This window comes from Arachis hypogaea, chromosome 15, assembly GCF_003086295.3.
Source record: "Arachis hypogaea cultivar Tifrunner chromosome 15, arahy.Tifrunner.gnm2.J5K5, whole genome shotgun sequence".
Classification (NCBI taxonomy): domain Eukaryota; kingdom Viridiplantae; phylum Streptophyta; class Magnoliopsida; order Fabales; family Fabaceae; genus Arachis; species Arachis hypogaea.
The window spans coordinates 135,734,353-135,756,478 of NC_092050.1; the positions used below are offsets into that span (position 1 = coordinate 135,734,353).

General features: G+C 32.4%; 1 protein-coding gene and 1 non-coding gene across 2 annotated transcripts; one reads left to right on the plus strand and one right to left on the minus strand.

The window, feature by feature from the left end:
* The first annotated feature begins 334 nt into the window (after positions 1 to 334).
* Positions 335 to 442, plus strand: LOC112752253 (small nucleolar RNA R71). The gene has a single exon (XR_003176700.1). It is a non-coding gene; the product is annotated as a small nucleolar RNA R71 (small nucleolar RNA).
* Positions 443 to 7,874: 7,432 nt separating this feature from the next.
* Positions 7,875 to 9,872, minus strand: LOC112750820 (kinase-interacting family protein). The gene is made up of 2 exons (XM_025799685.3): positions 9,608 to 9,872; positions 7,875 to 9,493 (listed from the first exon to the last, which is right to left on the minus strand). Exons 1-2 carry the CDS (start codon positions 9,624 to 9,626, stop codon positions 8,448 to 8,450), a joined length of 1,065 nt encoding a protein of 354 aa, XP_025655470.1. The 5' UTR covers positions 9,627 to 9,872; the 3' UTR covers positions 7,875 to 8,447.
* Between the last annotated feature and the right edge of the window lie 12,254 nt (positions 9,873 to 22,126).

Consider the following 22,126-nt stretch of genomic DNA (forward strand, 5'->3'; position numbering starts at 1 on the left):
CAGAAGATGCCTCTTTAGTACTGTTGGATGATTCCTTCAATCCATTCAGACTCTGAGAGATCATATTGACTTGCTGAGTCAATATTTTGTTCTGAGCCAATATGGCATTCAGAGTATCAATTTCAAGAACTCCCTTCCTCTGAGGCGTCCCATTACTCACAAGATTCCTTTCAGAAGTGTACATGAATTGATTATTTGCAACCATGTCAATGAGTTCTTGAGCTTCTGCAGGCGTTTTCTTTAGGTGAATAGATCCACCTGCAGAATGGTCCAGTGACATCTTTGATAGCTCAGACAGACCATCATAGAATATATCCAGGATGGTCCATTCTGAAAGCATGTCAGAAGGACACTTTTTGGTCAGTTCCTTGTATCTCTCCCAAGCTTCAAAGAGGGATTCACCTTCCTTCTGTCTGAAGGTTTGGATATCCACTCTAAGCTTACTAAGCTTTTGAGGAGGAAAGAACTTGGCTAAGAAAGCCTTGACCAGCTTATCCCAAGAGTTCAGGCTATCTTTAGGTTGAGAGTCCAACCATACTCTAGCTCTGTCTCTTACAGCAAACGGGAAAAGCATAAGCCTGTAGACCTCGGGATCAACCCCATTGGTCTTAACAGTATCACAGATCTACAAGAATTCAGTTAAGAACTGAAAAGGATCTTCTAATGGAAGTCCATAGAACTTGCAGTTCTGTTGCATCAGAGAAACTAATTGAGGTTTAAGCTCAAAGTTGTTTGCTCCAATGACAGGAATTGAGATGCTTCTTCCATGTAAATTGGAATTAGGTGCAGTAAAGTCACCAAGCATCTTCCTTGCATTGTTATTATTTTTGGCCATGTCTCCTTCTTTTTCGAAATTTTCACTCAGATTTTCTCCAGAGAGTTGTGCTTTAGCTTCCTCTTTAGAGTTCTTTCAGGTTCAGGATCAGCTTCAACAAGAATGTTCTTATCTTTGTTCCTGCTCATATGAAAAAGAAGAAAACAGAAAAGAAAATATAGAATCCTCTATGTCACAGTATAGAGATTTCTTTATGTGAGTAGAAGAAGAAAAGAATAGAAGAAGGAGAATCCAAACACAAGGGTGAGGAGTAGGTTCGAATTCTTAGATGAAGAGGGGTGTTAGTAATTAAATAAATAAATAGAAGGTGGTGAGGGAGAAGAATAATTCAAAAATTAAACAAAATAAAATAAAAATATTTTAAAATTAAATTTAAAATTCTAAAATTAAAATTGAAATTAAATTAAATTAAAATTAAAAACAATTAGTTAATTAAAATGAAATTTTGAAAAAGAGGAAAGGAATTTTCGAAAATTAGAGAGAGAATTAGTTAGGTAGTTTTGAAAAAGATATGATTGAAATAGTAAACTTTTAAAACCAAACAAAAAGTCAAGTAGTTAATTGAAAAAGATTTGAAAATCAAATTTTGAAAAGATAAGAAGTTAGAAAAGATTTTGAAATTAAATTTTGAAAAAGATGTGATTGAAATTTATTTTGAAAAAGATTTGAAAAAGAATTTTGAAAAGATTTTATTTTGAAAATTAAAGTTGATTACTTGACTAACAAGAAACAAAAAGATTTGATTTTAAAATTTAAAGATTGAACCTTTCTTATTAGACAAGTAACAAACTTAATATTTTTGAATCAATCACATTAATTGTTAGCATTAATTTCGAAAATATGAAATAGAAATAAGAAAAAGATTTTGCAAATAAATTTTGAAATTTTCGAAAATCATAAAAGAAAAATGAAAAAAATTTGATTTTTGAAAAAGATTTGAAAAAGATAGAATTTTTAAATTGAAAATTTGATTTGACTCATAAGAAACAACTAAATTTTGAAAAAAAATTTGAAAAAGTCAACTCAATTTTCGAAAATTTATGAGAAGAATAGAGGAAAGATATTTTTTGATTTTTGAATTTTAATGATGAGAGAGAAAAACACTAAATTGAAACAAAACATAAAAATTATGAATCAAAACAACTAATACATGCAAGAACACTTTGAATGTCAAGATGAACACCAAGAACACTTTGAAGATCAAGATGAACATCAAGAACTTATTTTTGAAAATTTTTAAGAAAAGAAAGACATGCAAGACACCAAACTTAAAAATTTTTAATTTTGAGACACTAACAAATTGAAAATGCATATGAAAAACAAGAAAAGATACAAAACAAGAAAATATGAAGATCAAACAAGAAGACTTACCAAGAACAACTTGAAGATCATGAAGAATGCAATGCATGAATTTTCGAAAAATGCAAGAAAGAGATAAACATGCAATTGACACCAAACTTAAAAATTGACACTAAACTCAAACAAGAAACATAAAAATTTTTGGTTTTTATGATTTTGTTAATTTTTTTGGTTTTTTTTTTTTCGAAAATTATTTTGGGAAACACGAAAAAAAAGAAAAATTTTTTGTATTTTTTTTCAAAAATAAGAAATAAAAAGCTTAAAATTAAAATAAAATTACCTAATCTGAGCAACAAGATGAATCGTCAATTGTCCAAACTCGAACAATCCCCGGCAACGGCGCCAAAAACTTGGTGCACGAAATCGTGATTACTCGTTCCTTGGTAACGGCGCTGAAAACTTTATACGCACGTTCATAATCTTGGTTTTCTTTCACAATTTCAATACAACTAACCAGCAAGTGCACTGGGTCGTCCAAGTAATAAACCTTACGTGAGTAAGGGTCGATCCCACGGAGATTGTCGGCTTGAAGCAAGCTATGGTCACCTTGTAAATCTCAGTCAGGCGAGTTCAATTGGTTATGAATATTCAATAATTAAAATCTAAATAAAACATAAACTAGGATAGAGATACTTATGTAATTCATTGGTGAGAATTTTAGATAAGCGTATAGAGATGCTTTCGTTCCTCTGAACCTCTGCTTTCCTACTGTCTTCATCCAACCATTCCTACTCCTTTTCATGGCAAGCTTTATGTAGGGCATCACCGTTGTCAATGGCTACATCCCATCCTCTCTGTGAAAATGGTCCAATGCGCTGTCACTGCATGGCTAATCATCTGTTGGTTCTCGATCATACTGGAATAGGATTTACTATCCTTTTGCGTCTGTCACTACGCCCAGCACTCGCGAGTTTGAAGCTCGTCACAGCCATCCCTTCCCAGATCCTACTCGAAATACCACAGACAAGGTTTAGACTTTCCGGATCTCAAGAATGGCTATCCATGGGTTCTAACTTATACCACGAAGATTCTAATATCTCGGACTCGGTCCCCTGTATTAGATATCTAAGAGATACTCATTCTAGCTTGTTTGCATGTAGAATGGAAGTGTTTGTCAGGCACGCGTTCGTAAGTGAGAATGATGATGAGCGTCACATAATCATCACATTCATCATGTTTTTGGGTGCGAATAAATATCTTAGAAGCGGAATAAGCTTGAATTATATAGAAAAATAGTAGTACTTTGTATTAATTCATGAGGAATAGCAGAGCTCTACACCTTAATCTATGGAGTGTAGAAACTCTACCGTTGAAAATACATAAGTGATAAGGTCCAGGCATGGCCGAATGGCCAGCCCCCCAAACGTGATCTCAAGATGAAACTAAAGATGTAAATACAATAGTAAAAAGTTCTATTTATACTAAACTAGTTACTAGGGTTTACAGAAATGAGTAAATGATGCAGAAATCCACTTCTGGGGCCCACTTGGTGTGTGCTTGGGCTGAGCATTGAGCTTTACACGTGTAGAGGCTTCTCTTGGAGTTGAACGCCAGTTTGTAACCTGTTTCTAGCGTTTAACTCTACTTTGCAACCTGTTTCTGGCGTTTAACTCCAGAATGCAGCATGGAACTGGCGTTCAACGCCAGTTTGCGTCATCTAAACTTAGGCAAAGTATGAACTATTATATATTGCTGGAAAGCCCTGGATGTCTACTTTCCAACGCAATTGAGAGCGCACCATTTGGAGTTCTGTAGCTCCAGAAAATCTACTTTGAGTGCAGGGAGGTCAGAATCCAACAGCATCTGCAGTCCTTCTTCAACCTCTGAATCTGATTTTTGCTCAAGTCCCTCAATTTCAGCCAGAAAGTATCTGAAATCACAGAAAAACACACAAACTCATAGTAAAGTCCAGAAATGTGAATTTTAATTAAAAACTAATAAAAATATACTAAAACTAACTAAATTATACTGAAAACTATATAAAAATAATGCCAAAAAGCGTATAAATTATCCGCTCATCAATAATAAAAACAATAATAATTGGAAATAGCACTTGATCATGTCACAGGTGAATCTTTACCATCATCTCTTAGGACCCATTCTAGTGACTTCCTTATCAAACAATGTTAAAATTCTACCACCGACATGTCCAATACTCCAATCAGAAAGGATCTACACACATAGACCACTACAACCTTTATTTAAAGTGCACTTGATTTTATGATTAATTTGAAAAATTATTTCAAAAAAAAGATTATAACATTAACCATTTTACTTGTCAACCTAAAATTTACTTAACAGATCTACGATCAAGATCTATGGAAAGCACATTCGAAACTATGCTGTTAGATTGAGATGAGTTTAAGTAAATAGTTACCATGAATGGCAAGATCTATGGAAAGCACATTCGATGCAAGACCACCATGAACAGTTCCAGGCTCAGATGCCAAGGGGTTTGTTGCTTCAATCAACTTTCGACCAGTTGCAACAACACCTTTACCCTCCCAGACCATGGCAACAATAGAACCAGAGATAATGTATTAGACCAATCCATTAAAGAAATGCTTTGTAATTACTATCAATTTGTGGAGTTTCTAAGCTAAATTGTTAGCACGTATGTTAAGTGGTAACAAAAACAAAAGAAGTTACCTTTCAAATAAAATCCCTTCTTCTCAAATTTGCTAATAATCTCCCCAACCTGAAACAGAAAGTAGTTTTTTTTTCAAATATTATAAGGGAGAAAAAGAACAACATTGACCTATTTTACAAAATATCTACCTACATCAACCTAATTACTAACAATTTCAAACAATCAGTATTGAACAAATAATTAAAAAATCAGTAATGAACAATAAACAACAACCAGCAATCAACAATGAATAATGAATAACAATCAACCATGAACAATGAACAGCAATAGCAATTACTAGCAATTTCAAAAAATAACAACAAAATAATGAACACCAATTAGCAATGAACAACAATCAACAATCAAACAACAAATATATAGAACAATAAAACTGAAATTATTGATTTATTGATTAACAAGTTAACAACAACCAACAGCAATCCATCAATGATTATTGATTTATTGAACAGAAATTAGTCAAATTACTTAAATACATACCTGACGCGGAGGCTCGGGCTCCATATCTCAGTTGAATTGGCGGCTGGGTGGCTCGGTGGTCGGTCCTGTGCTGTCCTGTGTTGTGGGTTAAGTTAAAACGCTGCTGTGCTGGGTGGCTCGGTGGGAAGAAGGCTTCGGCGATCGGCGGCTCGGCGCTGCTGGGAAGAACGTTGCTATTGGTGCTCGCTGGTGACGCTGGGCGCTGCTGGGAAGAACGCTGCTGGGTCAGTGCTCGCTGGGAGGAAGGCTTCGGTGTTGGTGGTGGTAGGAACTGAGAAGAATAAAAGGCTTCGAGAAGAGCCTGAGAGCAGCAGAGAGTGAGACTGAGAGAAGAGAGGGAGCAAAGCTAGGTTTATGTTTGGGTAGGGGTGTTCAAATCCAAACCGATCCAAATTAAACCGCTTATCCAATCCAATTCAAACCGAAAACCGATTAAAACTGCACTAATTCAGATTTGATTGGATTCTATTTTTTACAAACCGCTGGATCGGATTGGATTTTGGATCTACTTTTCATAACCGATCCAATCCAATCCAAACCTCACAATGTACTATAATATTATAACATGTTCAATTTGTTATATATTTTTATATTATTCAGTATTATTATTATTTAATAAATATTTTATGTTCAAAATGTTATTTATTTATTTATTCTAACCTATAATTTTATTTCTATTGTTATGTTATCGTTGGCTTTTAAAAATATTGTTGAGACTTGTTATGTTATTGTTGATTATTTAATTGATGTTAAGACTTGTTATATGTATCTAATTTTTTTAATTTACAAAATCGCAAATCCAATCCAATCCAAACCGCTTGAAATTGGATCGGATCGGATCAGTTTTTTTTAAGTCATCCAATCCAAACCGCACTGCAAGCAAAATTAGTGTTCGGATCGGATGAGTTTTTGACTCAAAACCGATCCAAACCGCACCGCGAACACCCATACGTTTGGGGGTGGGGCGGGGGGGGGGGGTTAGGTGACTTAGGTCATGAGTGAGGACTGAGGAGACAGAGTCACGTTTGGGGTCTTTGGGGGGTGGGTGGGTTGGTTTTTTAGGGTTTTTTCATATGCCGGTTCGGTTTGGTTCGATTAGGGTTTTCATTGTCAGAACCGAAAACCGAACCGAACCGCAATAAAAACAGCAAAATTTATTTTTTTTTGGTTTTTTTAATTTTCGATTTGTTTGATTTTTTGTTTATTCGGTTCGGTTGATCGGTTTAAATCGGTCCGAATCGGTTTTGAACCCCTAATTATTATAAGAGGAGTGCTAGAAGGTCAGCAATTTTTGTGATTTGTAGTCATCAGTAGTGTTTTTAATGGCGTAAGATTATATCTAATGGTGTGAAATTACTCACTTTTTTTTACTGGTTAAGTGTTGGTCAAATTTAATAAAAGTGCTATCTTCTAGACTTTCTCTTATTATAGGTATAGCGCTCTCCACATAAAATGCATCATGTACTTGAGAGTTAACCAAATTCTGCATTTCTAGATATTAAACTCTGCTCTTACCTATAACACATCACTAACAGAATTCTTTTCCATTAGACAATTTCTGGAATCAAACGAATCTTCACAAATTGTGCTCTTGTTTTCTTTATTTGCAATTTTTATACCCTGAATTTTTATGTTTAATAAGTAAGCAAGACATTCCTCCGATACTAGTTTATCTCACATTCAAATGGCAGAAGAATAAGGCTCTTCATACATGTTAGTATATAATAACAGCAAAAAACAACTACTAATGCAAATTAAAGGATGTGATGTTAGTAACATATTGGCTAGGTCATTTGTTCACTTTTTAATCTCGTTTGCTAACACAACGTCATGAGTGTGGATGTGATGCTTATTGTTGGTTTCAGAATTCTTTTTTGGTAAAGATTATTGTTTCAAATTTAAAGGGGAAAAGTGATAAATGTTAAATAACAAATTTAGATATTAAATTTAGTTTGTGTTGAGCCATTTTTTGTTGAGTATCCGAATCAGTTCCTAAAATTTTTGAATCAACACTTTAATTTCCCAAATTTTATAATATACAAATCAGTCTTTAAAATTAGTTTTTTTTTTTTATCCAATGCAGTTTCTTTCTGTTAGTTAATGTTAACTCGCACATGTGTTTGTATGATTTGACAGAAATAAACATTAAAAGCTATTTTATGTATTTTAAAATTTAAATAACTAAAGTATCCAATTTTTAAAATGTCAAAAATTGATCTGGATATTTTTTTTCTTGCAACCATACCAAAAAAAAAAAAGATGACTAAAGACCCCACTTATTTTGATAGCGAAAATTTCGAACATGTAACATAATTAACAATATCAGTTAAACTATCAAACAAAATAAAAAAGTATTAACTAATACCAAATATCAATAACTGACTCCACCAAATTTAAACGATAATAAATCCAAACATCATTCGTTTAATAACTCAATCCAGCCCATATATTTCTGTTCGACCTGAGCTAATCCTATCATGACAATTAAAATTCCATTGGAAGATCTAAAAAGAAAGAAACCTAATAGGAACAAGTAACAACACAAGCAGAACATGGCTGAGAACCAAGAATTTTAGATAACAAAATAAAATGTTAAAAGTTGATGCTTCAACTATTATATACGCGTTACCTCATTCAACAATCATGGATCTTCTGCATTTGTAAGAAAGTCTTAAGCAAAATAAACAGAAAAACCACAATTAGATAAGCTAATAAATAGTAGAGGCAAAAAAGCATTGCCTCTAATATAATGTTCCCTAATCTACAATTAGTTTAATAATTAAGGATTAGCTTTAGCTAAGAGGTACTCATAGACCTCACATTGGAATATACACCAAGGCTTGTTAACACTAATAAGTACATAACTTTTAGTAAAAGAACTAAAAAGTATACATATTTGATTCTAAGTAAGCTATCAAACCAGTCTCTAAGATTATAGTTTCTAAATCATAAGAAACTATTTTGCGTTTTCATTTTCATTTTTAATATTTTCTATTTTCAAAATTTATCGAAGGAAAAAAGAAAAAACAATTGAAATATTTTTTTCTCTTTTTCCTCCATAGAATTTTGAAACCAGAAAAACTGAAAATGAAAACACAACCCAATGGCACCTGTGAAAGCTTGGGATCAAGCACATGTTGGATTCATCCCACAGAGAATCAAGTCCATGTTCTTGAGCTTCTTCCATAAACTAGTTCCTTTCTTATTCTTATCCTTCTTCAGATCATCAAAACTCCTTCCAGAAACAGAACCAGTTGAAGAAGAAGAAACACTTCCAACATCTTTCCACTTGAACCTTCTGAGAACACGAACCTCCAAAGATATTCCATTGCCACCAACATCATTGTTCTTATTCCCTTTGCATACTCCATCATCACCAACATCTCTCTTGAGAAGCCTCTCATAATACTCTTTGTTCCTCTTCTCCAATCCATGAATCTGAGCCTGAAGATCCTCAATCTTCCTATGCAGCATAAACACTCTATGATCCTCCCTCATCTTGAGCACACATTTCGCCAATTCCCCTGCCTTGCGCTTCACGAAAGCCGATTCAGACACCAGTTCCTTATTCTCCTCCACCAATGTGTTCACCCTGTAACTCAAACTAGCATTCTCATTCAACAAAACATGCCTCTCAGACTCCAAAACCTCAAGTAGACTCTTCTGAAGCTCGTTCTTCCGCGACGATTCGCAGTACTTCCTCTCCATTGCACCAACCTCATGAACCATCACATCACACTCCACATTCTTCATCACAAGCTCAGCAACAATGACATCAAGATCAAGAATTGGACTCATGCTTGAATTCCCATGCTTCAACTTCACCACATTGGATTGTGGTTGGTACGAGATTGCGCTTTCGGTATCCGAATAATCAACATTGCTTGTTACACCAATGCTACTTTCTTCTTGGTCAGAAAACCCTCCTCCATCAAGTGTTGAAACCTGTGAAGAGTGCCTGCTATGGTGGTGCTGTTGTTTCTGCTTTGCAAGTGTTTGAATGTACCTATCAGATAAAGTGATGTATCCATTGTATAAATCTTGCAAAAGGGTAAGTAACTGAGGCCTCTTTTGGTAATAAGACTCAGCTCTCTCTGCAAATGTGTCACCCACTTCTTCATCTTCATTTTCTCTTGTCCCCATTGTCAGCACTTTCATCCTCTCCTCTAACTCTGCCATCACCAAAAGGTTTCAAATTCAAACATTAACTAACAAGAAAAAAAGAACACAAGATCATAATATAATAATAATATTAATGACAATGCTATGTAACGCACTCTTGTTACCTGATTTACTAAGTTCCATGGCTTCAAATATATAAGTAAAGGTCACAAATTTGAAATTTCTAACAAGGGCCTAATAATCAATGAGGTTCACCAAGAAACAATAAAAGGGGTGGAGGATAATACAGGGGTAGATGAGATCTCAAATGGGGTTGATGAGTAATTGAGGTCTAAGATAGTGACAGATTACCCAACAAGGACATTAAATAAATATAATGCAAAGTAGTAAAAAGTCCAATAGTGTAGGACTATAATTTGAAATTGAATTGAAATGTGGCTTCTTTATGGTCATATATAGAAGAAAGTTTTCTCTTTTATTATGCATATATATGTAGGGTATGGTACTCTTGTACCTCTGCATATCTCTGCCTCTAGTTTTAGGTGCAAAAGTCAACATCATTGTTCATTTGTACTACAACTCTGCATGTGCCACTGTTTAGGTTTAGCCAGGAAAAAAAAGGTCTATTTCTCTCACTATTCAATTTTTTTTTTCTGTTATAAGTAAATTATTTCCTTGTCGGACAATTTTGTCCTTTATATTTTCATTACATTCAAAATTCTCAAATCATATAACAAAAACTTCATTAAAATTTAAAATATAATAAATTCATCCTTCATAATTTACAATTAGTTATTTTACCATTAGAAAAATCATTTTTGTACGTATACAAAAAAAAGTCTGCCATCATTTTGTTTTTTAAGAATATCCATTCTATTTACTAACTACATCCTTATAGTTTCAGGTTTTCCAAATGATAAAAAAGAAATTTATCTTTTAATTTTTTTTTGACGTATTATTTATGTGGTTAAACTTGAACAATCAAATGATTAATTTCTGATTTATAGATTTCTTCTTACTTCCGTTTACTCGTAATAATGATCTCTTATTTTTTAATTTACTAATAATTTAATATATTAATATATAACATGTATCTAAATATATTAAATTATCTTAAGAATAAAAGATATTAACGATTAAATTAAAAATAGAGATTTATAATAAAATTGTTTTTACATAAAATTGATAATTTAAAAAATTATTAAATAATTTGACAAATTTAATTAAATTGTCATGAATTTTTATTTAAATTAATTTAGATTAAAAAGTAAAACATACCGCAACAAAATGAAGAAAAGTTGGAAGGGAATATGAGGGTAAAACGGAAAGGTGGACATTTGAGATGAAAAGAAAATCAAATATAGACTGCAACAAGGCATTACTGAAAAAGTGAGCTGTGACTGTGTCAACAATATCATATTCATATGCGGTTTCAAATTTTGAAAATAGTGTTCCGTGAAGATCAATTAGAAAGAAAGAATGGAAGGAAAAGCCAAGCAAAAAAACAAAAAGGGTTATGCGATAGAGACAACGGTCCATAGCCAATTGTGTTTGTTTTGGAGATTTCCTTCAAAATCTAAAAATGCAAATTTGAAAACGCTAAAAATAGACTACACCTACCTGCCAGCAGTCACCTCTTGAAAAATGAGAAAAAAAATTTACATTAAAAATGCTTTATATTTTTTACACTTTTAAATAACATGTTGATGTGTAATTCGAATCAGCTGAATTCGAATTATGTGATTTTGGGTGTCAGTGAGTAATTCAAATCTACATGGTTCAAATTACATGTAAACTGAGTTTGAAATAGGTAGGTTTAAATTACATGTAAAAGTGGTTTAGTTGATTGATGAATCAGATTTTACTTTGGCTTATTTGTTTTAAATCGTTCTCTCCTTGACTTGTTTACTTTTTTTACCCAACAGAATCTATATCGTACCAATTACATCAAATTAGGTTGTAAAACACTCATTTTTTTAGTTATGGAGATGAGGGTAGTGTTGCGCATGGTTATGGGACACATGGGAGCTAGACCATTGTGTAGGGCAGCTTTTTGCTCAGTAGCAGGCTGGAGAACTCGGACCGTGCGAGTAATGTGCAACGAAAATATGATGACAAAATCGGATGGTCCGATTTCAATGTAGAGAAAATTTGAAAATGCAGCAACACCCTAATCGGACCCTCCGTTTTGTGGGTGTTTAAAAATTGATAAAAAATTCCTTTCACAAATCTCATGGTCCGTTTTAGGTATCATAGGTTATTTTTTAATCAGAAGCCACTAAACGCATGGTCCGAGTTGGGTTTTAGTTTAAATTTTGATTAAAAATTCCAAAAAGAAGTCGCATGGTCCGATTTGAGTGTTATAGTTTTTTGAATTAGAAGCAAGTAACCGGTGGATCCGAGTTATGGGTGCATATATATATGTACAAAAGGGTGTGTGTCGTGAAGAAGATTTCAGATCTGGTTCTTCTTCTTGCTCGAGCACTTCTTCTCCTCTCTTCTTCCTGTGTCTTTCTTAGTTTCGGTGTAGTCAAAAATTTTGGTTTTGAAATTTCTGTTCTTATTTAGGTAAGTGAGAAAGATGGATGATAGAGTTCTTTTTAAAGTGTATTATTTTGGTCAGATTTTGTTACAAACTTCTGAATGAGTGAAATTTATTTGTGAAAATCCGTTAGATGTTGTTATTCCCTTCACAATCTCATTTGAAGAGCTCAAATGTGTGATCTGTGAGAAGATTGATTCTGAGATGTCGAGAAAAATATCTTGCATTTTATACAGATATCCGATACCGGTGTTTGGTGGATTCGTCCAATTTGAATCCAAATATGTAACGGACGAAGCGAATTTGCAAGAGATGTTTTCAATGTATTTTGAAAGTCGTGCCCGAATCTCGTTCATCGAGTTGTACATTGAATTTGAACAATCTGAGGTCGACCGGAAGCGTGTCATTCATTTAGTGTATGTAAATCCCCTTTTTTATATATATTTTTTTGTTATTCTGCAGGATATTCGCGGACGGTGCGTGAGTACGAAGTGCGTTACTAGCGTTTACGAGAACAGAGCGAGGCTTACACTAACTGGTTAAACCGAATCCTCCGTGAACAGTATGCGTTGGCATTTGATGGTGGTTACCGATGGGGTCACATGACGACAAACCTAGTCGAATGCATTAACTCTGTCCTGAAGGGTGCACGCAACCTCCCAATCACTGCACTTGTCAAAGCAACATTCTACAGGCTTAACGAGCTATTCACCAGAAAAAGAGCTGAGGCGGAGGCAAGGATTAATGCTGGCCATGTATTTTCGGAGCTTGTGACCACGAAATTGCATGCAAACCAACTTGCATCAGGAAATATCCAGGTTAACTGCTTCGACCGGCAGAATGAGGTATTTGAAGTGCGTGAGATGCCTAGTGGACTGGAGTATGCTGTCGACCTACGTCGGCATCAATGTGACTGTGGTGAGTTTCAGGTGGATCGGATCCCGTGTCGGCATGTTGTGCAAATCAATGGCTGGACTGGCAATTGTATGTTCATGATGTGTATAAGATGGACCAGGTTCGACGGGTTTATCGAGCTAGGTTTAGGCCACTGGGAAATCCTTCTACATGGCCTACTTACACCGGACCGCGATTCGTACCCAATCCATTCCTAAGACGCGTGACCAAAGGTCGCCCCAGGATGACCCGCTTCTTGAATGAGATGGACACGCGGATGTTGCGTCCTCTACGACGATGTAGGCAATGTGATGCTGAGGGACATAGCCGTAGTAGATGCCGTCGGTCAACTGGTGCACCTGCTGGTCATAATGCTCAGTAGTTTTATATATTATCTTTCTCAGGATGTTATTATCTTTCTCAGGATGTTATGTATTAATATGCTATTCGAAACATTGTAACTTATATCAATGTACTCTTATGACACATGCAACTTAATCATGCATACTAAGTTTACATGTCCCTGTTAAAAGATACATAGATTCATTAGGTAATACATTGAGAAGTTTACATGCATACTAGGTTTACATGTCCCTATTAAAAGATACATAGATTCATTAGGTACCCTATTGAAAAGTTTACATGCATACTAAGTTTACATGTCCCTGTTTAAAGATACATAGATTCATTAGGTAATACATTTAAAAGTTAACTAATACACGGATTCATTAAGAAATAAATCAGAAAGTTAACAGATACATAGATTCATTAACGAATACATTGAAAAGTTAACTAATACAACACAACATCTATTTTCGCATTGCCCACTTTACATCGTTCACAAGTTTCTCGCATTTTTTGGGGCCTTTTTGAACACAGATGGAGTGTATCGATTAGCACTACGACCGAGCGGATCAATCCTGAGATTGTAGCCTTTGTCCGTCTCATCCGGAGTACGTGCCTCACCTGTACACAGTTTAATTAGACAGACCATCCAAACAGGAATATAATTACATAGACTAAACAAACAAGTATATCTGTACTATCAGTCTCAACAGAGATACCACACATGACTTTCATACCATTAAGTTATCAAACAACTATATATGAATCTGAATCATATGAATGTAATTAAATCAGTTGACCATAGAAATAAGGCAATACTAGTACCTGCATCATCACCATAATCAGATGCATCATTACGGGATGCTTCAGCCTCATCAGTTTCATCATCTTCCTCGTCATCTGGTTCATCTACAAGATACTCATCAGTCTCTTTATCAAGTGTCTGAGCATTTTCTTCAATTTGACTCATTGAAACACGGTGAGGATTACAACTATTAAGAACTCCTCGACCACCTTCACTTCTACTAGAGTCACCAGAGACCAACCCTCCTGATGCGCCTGAGGAGGTGATACCCGGGAACCTTGCGTCCAATGAATACCGGCCCGCCATGATATCATACTGATAGCCATAATGTGATTGACCTGCATCTGCCGCCATGAACCCAAGCAACTGGCTAAAAGAACCTCCTTCACCTGAGTCATACTGTGGCCCACCCCAATACTGCTGATGGATTGGGTATGATGAGGTAAAATGCGTCTGAGGTACATATTGGTTTGAGGACTGAGGTTGTTCTTCGGGAGGTGGAGGTGGAGGTGGAGGTAGTGGTGGAGGTGTCGATGATTGTGGTAACTGTTCTTCACCTAAATCATCATTCTCTTCATTTGCCTCATTCCCTTCAACCACATCATTCATGACCTCATCACCCTCATCATTCTCTTAAACGACAAGATCCAACAACCTCAAGTGGTGGCCATATTTATTACGGTACCAGTCCATGTAAATATCTAAGGGATTCTGTGGAGGCATTGGAAGATCAGTAAGAACATGATGATACATGTTTGTCCATTGCATAACCCAAATTATTAACAACCACAAATACTACTATAAAAAAATCATAACTTTCTAACCAGAGCAACTAATTAAATAAAATCATGCTAAATTTTTTGTTAACTACGAAATGTAGTCATTGCACCCTAACTTATCAACTAATTATCTATCATTATTAATCATTTATCACCAGTAACTCCACAAATAAACATTAAATTAAATCACACCACATACATAGTTACTGAATTTAATTAACGAATAACAATTTTACCAAATCCAATCTACTAAGTACTAATATTTTAACTCCTAAATTTAATTGATTACCTTATCGGAAAGCTAACAAATTTTTGTTATACTTTACAAATTCTAATTGTTGATAAAAAATCCTCTACATTAATCACCACCCTAAATCTTTCTTTATTTACTGTAACCAAAAATTTCTATCACTTATACTGTTATAATTTCAAAAATTAATTATGAACGTTAAATAATTAATTATAATTTCTATAATTCTTACAAAAATTTCTATACATATATTATTTTCTATTAATCTATAATTGTCCTAACTCAAATATTATGATTGATTAAAATATTCTCCAACCATATTTACATATAATAATAATAATAATAATAATAATAATAATAATAATAATAATAATAATAATAATATCACTTATATATATATACTCCTAACTTGAACTACTAGCACCAATAATTTTAACTAAATTTCTAAAAACATTCAGTATATTTATTTTTAAATAATAATAATAATAATAATAATAATAATAATAATAATAATAATAATAATAATAATGTCACCCTTTAACTACTAACAACAACAACGATCTTAATTAAATTTATAGTAAAAATCAGTAAATTTTTAAATAATAATAATAATAATAATAATAATAATAATAATAATAATAATAATAATAATAATAATACATGCTAAGCTAAGCTAAAACTCCTAAGACTACTGCACCACGCATGCCGCAACAACAACTAACTATAACTAAAAGTCTAACAACTGTAATTATAATTTTAAATAATAAAAATAATAACGATGATAACATTAAGAATAATAATAATACTGAGGTTGTCTGTTATATATCTCCTAAAACACCTTAAACAATAACTATAATTAACTTTCTAACAACACTAATACTGATTTTGAAATATTAAAAAAAATTAATAAATATACTTACATAATCATCATAGCTGAAATAATTTACAATATGATATTCAGGACGATTAACATCTCTATATTTTTTTTTCTTTGGCATTTTGATCTGTTTTGTGTGAAGGAGTTGTGTGTGTTGTTGTTGAAGGATGAAGAAGAAGAAAGAATGTAGCTGCTGGGTGGATGGGAATAAATGAAAACGATGGTTTGAGGGACTTTCGGAGGTAGGTGTGGGAAGTAAATACTTCATTGCTGCTTGAGGGGCACCGTCCTGGGGAGCAAGGGAGCTGCAACGCGTGGAAGTCCCTTCACAACTCGGACCCTCCGTGTTGTCCTTGCAAAACGGACCGTGCGATTAGTTCCCCCAACACACACGGTCCGATTTCGTTCGTCTCTGATCCCACACTGTAGGTAAAGCACACAGCCTTCTCATAACGCCGTGTTACCCCAACGTGACCTCATAAGAAAATTAATTAGCGTGTAAAACACAATTTGTCTAATCCCTGAATCAACCACATGGACATTGGACAATTCCCCTACTCACTAAGTGAACTAGCCCAACATTCATTGGCTAAATTGCATGCAATGTAAAAAAAATGTATCCTAATAAATAATGCTCTTTTGTCTTTTTAATAATGATTTTTTTATTTATATAAGAAACAAATCCTTAAAACACAAGCTATTGGAGGACCAAAACAGATGGAAATGGAATATATAATAACTAAATAAATTAATAATTAATTAATTATTAGTAACTATTAATATAATATTGTAAAAGCATATGAATATAATAAGAGAGATATAGTTATACATTTAAACACAATATTATGGATACATTAAAAAGTACATTCACTTGATACCCAAAGTTAAAATTTACTATAAAAAAATAACTTTAAAAAAAGAAAGTTTGAAATTTAGTTAAAAAACTTTGATAATTACCAATGAGAAATTTTAGTTAAATAAAATAAATAATGAGCTTTAACCGATCAATAAACCACTAAATGAGAATATTTTAATAATTTAGTTAATGATTTCAAAGTTAGCGTTTAGTGGAGAGATAGAAATGAAAAGACTGAGACTAAGAGACAGAGATTGAAATAAATCTCAGTATTCTATTTGGTACAAAGTGGCTGACAGAAATTGAAATAAGAATGAAATTTTAATTTAATTTGTACAAAGGATAAAATTGAAATTAATGAATTGAAATGAAGGTATTTTAGGTATAAAATGTTATTAAAGTTCCAGTCTCTATCTCTAAAAATTTTAGTCTCCTGTGTCTCCACTTTTTTGAGGTACGAAAATACTGAAATTTTAGGAACAGAGACAGAAATTTTAGTACTAGTCTCTGAACCAACAAACATGATACCGAATCTCAATCTCTCAGTCTCTGTCTCAATATCTCAAAACAAACACTATCTAAGTGACAAAAATTATGAATGTAAGTTTCCCGTTTCCAGTAATAGTAAGGAAGGCGCGTGTAAAAGAAGTGCGTGTTGGGTAAAAATAAACAACATATGAGAGGGTAAATAATTGGTGATTCTAACGGAAGAATTGGACGATTGACACTAGAGAGGGACATGAAGTTTTTTAGGGTGGTGAAAGTATATTTTGGTACTTAAAAGGATCAAGATAGATAATGAAATTGGTAATAATTTGAGAGTTCTTTTATAAATATGGATTTTAAGCATATGAACTCATCTCGAGCATCACTTGCACTGGCCAATCAACAAATTTATATCCTTAAATCCTATCAACAATGGCTGCCGAAAATTAAAAAAGAACATGACTATAATCAAATATCACTATCAAATTCAACGTTCCCATATCATAAATCAAAGACTTCTCGAAAGGAATTGTTCGAAAATAACATTAAGATCAACCGCAAATTGCAAAAACAAAATATAAAAATGGAAGTGAAAATTGAAGTGAGTATCATTCATAAACAAATTGGCGCATTTGGGATCAATGGTCTATTGCTCGGTAAGCTTTTCGAGAAGGCATTGTTTTCTTAGCATCCATGATCTCTCCTAACACCCCTCCCGTAAAACCATCCACGGAGTTACTATGTCGGTGCCTCGGCCTAGCTCCTCCGGTGTTGGCGCTATCGCTGCCATCAGGACTCTTATCTTTTCTTCGTTGTTGCCGCTTGTTGTGGCGCTGCCGTAATGGCTCCAATTCGATCTGTTTTCACTGTGAATCGGACCATTGAGCTTCTCGACGACAATGGAGGTAGATAATATTTCTTCGTCGACCTTTCTGAATTCCAACAAGGAAAAAGACAACACCTCAAGAAGTTCCTCAAAGGACCGTACAACAACAACTCCAAATTCTCCACCGCTGCTATAGACTCTGACTCCATTTTCATCGGTGAATTGTCCGTCTTCTTATGAATCTTCGAGCAATAATTTTTTTCTCGTTTTTTAGTTACTTTATGTTATAATTAATTAATTAAATAATTCAACTAATTCATACATGACATGTTTACAAGATGATGGCTTTGTTTCAATGCTTTTGCCAAGCATCCTTACTCTCACGCACGGCAGCAACTTGTTTACCAAACCCATTCGTCCTAATTAACTTCCGTCAATTACAATCTCCAAGTTGAAGAACTGGTATGACGCATCTTTTGCTCTGATATTATTGGCAACTGGCTCTGTTTTCATGTGGTTTACAAAAAATTATCAATGTTTTGTTTAATCCAACTAGTGTATTTTGTTATTGGCACAAGTTGAGGGCTAAATTTTTAATTCACACCCTTTGTACGGCACCAATCAGAGTCATTAAAATAGAATATTCTCATCTAGTCCTTTAAGATCTTGCTACTACTTTTTCCACTATAGACAAAACTGAAGAACATATCTTGAATCAATTTGATCCTTCTTCTCTAACTTGTTCAATTCTTCTCCTTCTCCTTCTCCTTCTCCTTCATCCATTCCATTTCATTTGCCATTCAAATACTGACTACTTTCAACAATCTGACTACTTTGTATGTGAACACATTCAATTCAGATTTCACTTTCAGATCTTTTTTCTCACTATCCTTTATTTTTTGGGGAAAATTCAGATGCAGTCAACTTTACGTAAAGTTGATAGCTGAAAACCGTTAAATAATTTAAATGATTTGACTAAATTTTTATCTAATAATTTTCAATTATCAACTTCACGTGAAGTTAATTGCATTTGAGTTTTTACCTTATTTTTTTCTTTAATTTCTTCTTTCCTTCCTTCCATTTATTGCTTACTAGTACATTACTACTTTTTTTTATTGGCTACTCTTACTCTATACTATAGTATATACCTTCTTCACATTTTATCTAAACTTTTGCTTAATGCAGTGGATTTTACCGACAAATATTTTTAAAAAAATTATTAAAATTTAAAAAATATTTTTTAATAAAATTTATGTATTTTATTTTATTGGAAACTTAAAACTTTGTTTTCAACTTTTCATAAAAATTTATTGTTTTTGAATCCTTAGCAAAATCAATATTATTTATCATTTAATTAAATAAAAGATGCTACAAAATATTTTCCAATATGTAACATTAAATGTTTTTAAATAATTTCTTATGATATTTTTTCTTTTTACTTTTTTGTAGGACATGTAATATATAATTTGATGTATTTTAAAAATCTTTTTAGATATTGGAGAGAAAAAGGTAGGGGTGGGCAAAAATCATTACCATTTTATGATGTTAGAGAAAAACCCCACAAAAATGAGATATTTACTCAGAAGAGAGATGAAAGTATTACTTGATCTGAATGCATATTAATTTTGGAATGGTACAATGAGTTTAATACATACTAGAAGTGCTGGTGAATAGCCAGGAAGGTATAATGTTGGTGTTGGTGATGATGATGCTTTTGTCTCTAAACCCTTTTGTGGATGAAGATAGCAATGTACCATTTGATGAAATCACTTTCTCCTTCCCCATATCCAAAGGGTTTGGGACCCCCTCCATTAATTTCACACTTTCTTTTGCCTCACTCTATACACATTACAGCAATAACCGGTGAGAAAGAATCAACAACTACAACTACTAAATCTTCTCAGGGAACAAAATAGGACTATTTTCCAGAAATGAGAGGTTCTTTTGCATTTAAGAAGAATGAAACATGTGGCAGAAGAACAATATGCACAACACAAGGGGCAAAAAAGAAGCAAGAGTGATAGATTATTATATTTGGTATACTAGAAAAGCTTACTAATTCAAAATATCACTTCTATTAAATTATTCTCAAATATTGTGCAAATTGCTAACATATGTCCATGTAACAATTAATCCATTTTAAAATATATAATTATAAAATAGAATTTTGAGCAAAAACCTTAGAAAAAACACTTTTCTTTGAAATCACAATCTGGACTTCTATTGTGAAATATGATGACTACTAACCTTTGTAGGTTTATTTTTGGCATATAATGTAAGATAACTAACTCAATTTTAAAATTTGTTAAAATTTAAGAAGAAAATTAAACTTGAATATTTACCTAGATCGTAGAATTTCTTAAACGATTTACACATTTAATTTACACAAGTAAAATTTTTATCCCTGTTTATGAAGAGACATATTTACATATAAATCATAAAATTCTTGCTATAATTTATAAAAAAGAATTAGTGACACATAAATTGTGGAACTTCTACCACTGTTTATAAAAAGTTAAGTTTGTACATAAATACAAGACTAAATCACGAATTGTATTTTTAAGTGTGAATTACTTATTATAAATTAAATAATTTACAGATAAAAGTCTAGATTTTTTTTAAATAAATAAATAAATAATATTATTTTTTAATAACAATTAATATTTAATCTAATATTATATTCGAAGATCCATTTTTTTTTTTGGGTTACCTGCTTAATTTTTAACTAGGTTGCCGTTCCACAAGGCAACATGCAGGTTCTACACACATACCATGGCTGGGTCAACTTTAATCTACTCCTACATAAAGAATCCCCATTGTGATGACAAAGAAGGTTTTGGAAAGAATAAAAAAAATTAGGAAAGAAGAGAATACCTACAAATAATTTGTATTAAAAAATATTAAATTTTTTATTAAACATTTTTTTGAAAGAATTTGGATTAGTCTAGTTTATTCAATTTTTAAAAATATTATCTTTATAAATAATAAGATTAATGTTTGTACTCGTCAATAAATATACTACAAAAATTTATACTCATCAAATTAGTTATGTATATAAAATGGAAGTCACTCAAATAAAGACGTCTAAAATGTTTTTTTAAAGATATTTTTTAGTAATTAAAATTTAACACATATAATCGATTAAACTGTATTATTTTTGTCAAAATTAGGCTAGACAAATTAATTTGATCGAAAAAATGATAAATCAAATTTTAAACTGATCTAAATTAATAATATATTTGATAAAAAATGACTATAATACTCTTATTATAGAAAATGATTAAAATACTTTTATTATATATATTAATTTTAAAAATTCTAAATTTTAGCCCTCTGCCGTTATAGGGTTAGAATTTAGAGTTTTCAAAATATATATATATAGGCTAGGAGTATTTTAGTCATTTTCTATAATAAGAGTATTATAGTCATTTTTTATAAAAATAATATTAATTTAGATCGGTTCAAAATTTGATTCATTATTTTTTCAGTTAAATTAATTTTTCTGGCCTAATTTTGATAAAAATAACACAGTTTAATTAATTATATGTATTAAATTTTAATTATTAAAAAATATTTAAAAAAAAAGAAATTTTAGATATATTTATCTCCGTGACTCTCATATAAAATATATGTTAAAAAAATTAAATAATACATATATTTATATATAATTATACAGTAATTAATTATTTGTACACAAAATATTTTTAAAAATTGAATAAATCAGACTAATCAAAATTCTAAAAAAATGTTTAATATAAAACTCAATATTTTTAGTACAAATGATTTATATCTTTTCCTATGGTCTCCAAAACCATCTTTGCCATCACAATGATGGTTCTTTGTATGGAAGTGAATTAAAATTGGTCAAAGTAGAATTTTATTTGCAGAAATTGTTTTGCAGGTCGTCTATCTGAGCGGCGACTTCTGTAGTATTTGCAGGTTGTCTTGCTCAATGGTGACTTAGTTAAAAAATACACACATAATAAAAAAATTGGATCTTTGTATATAATCCTAGACTTTTAT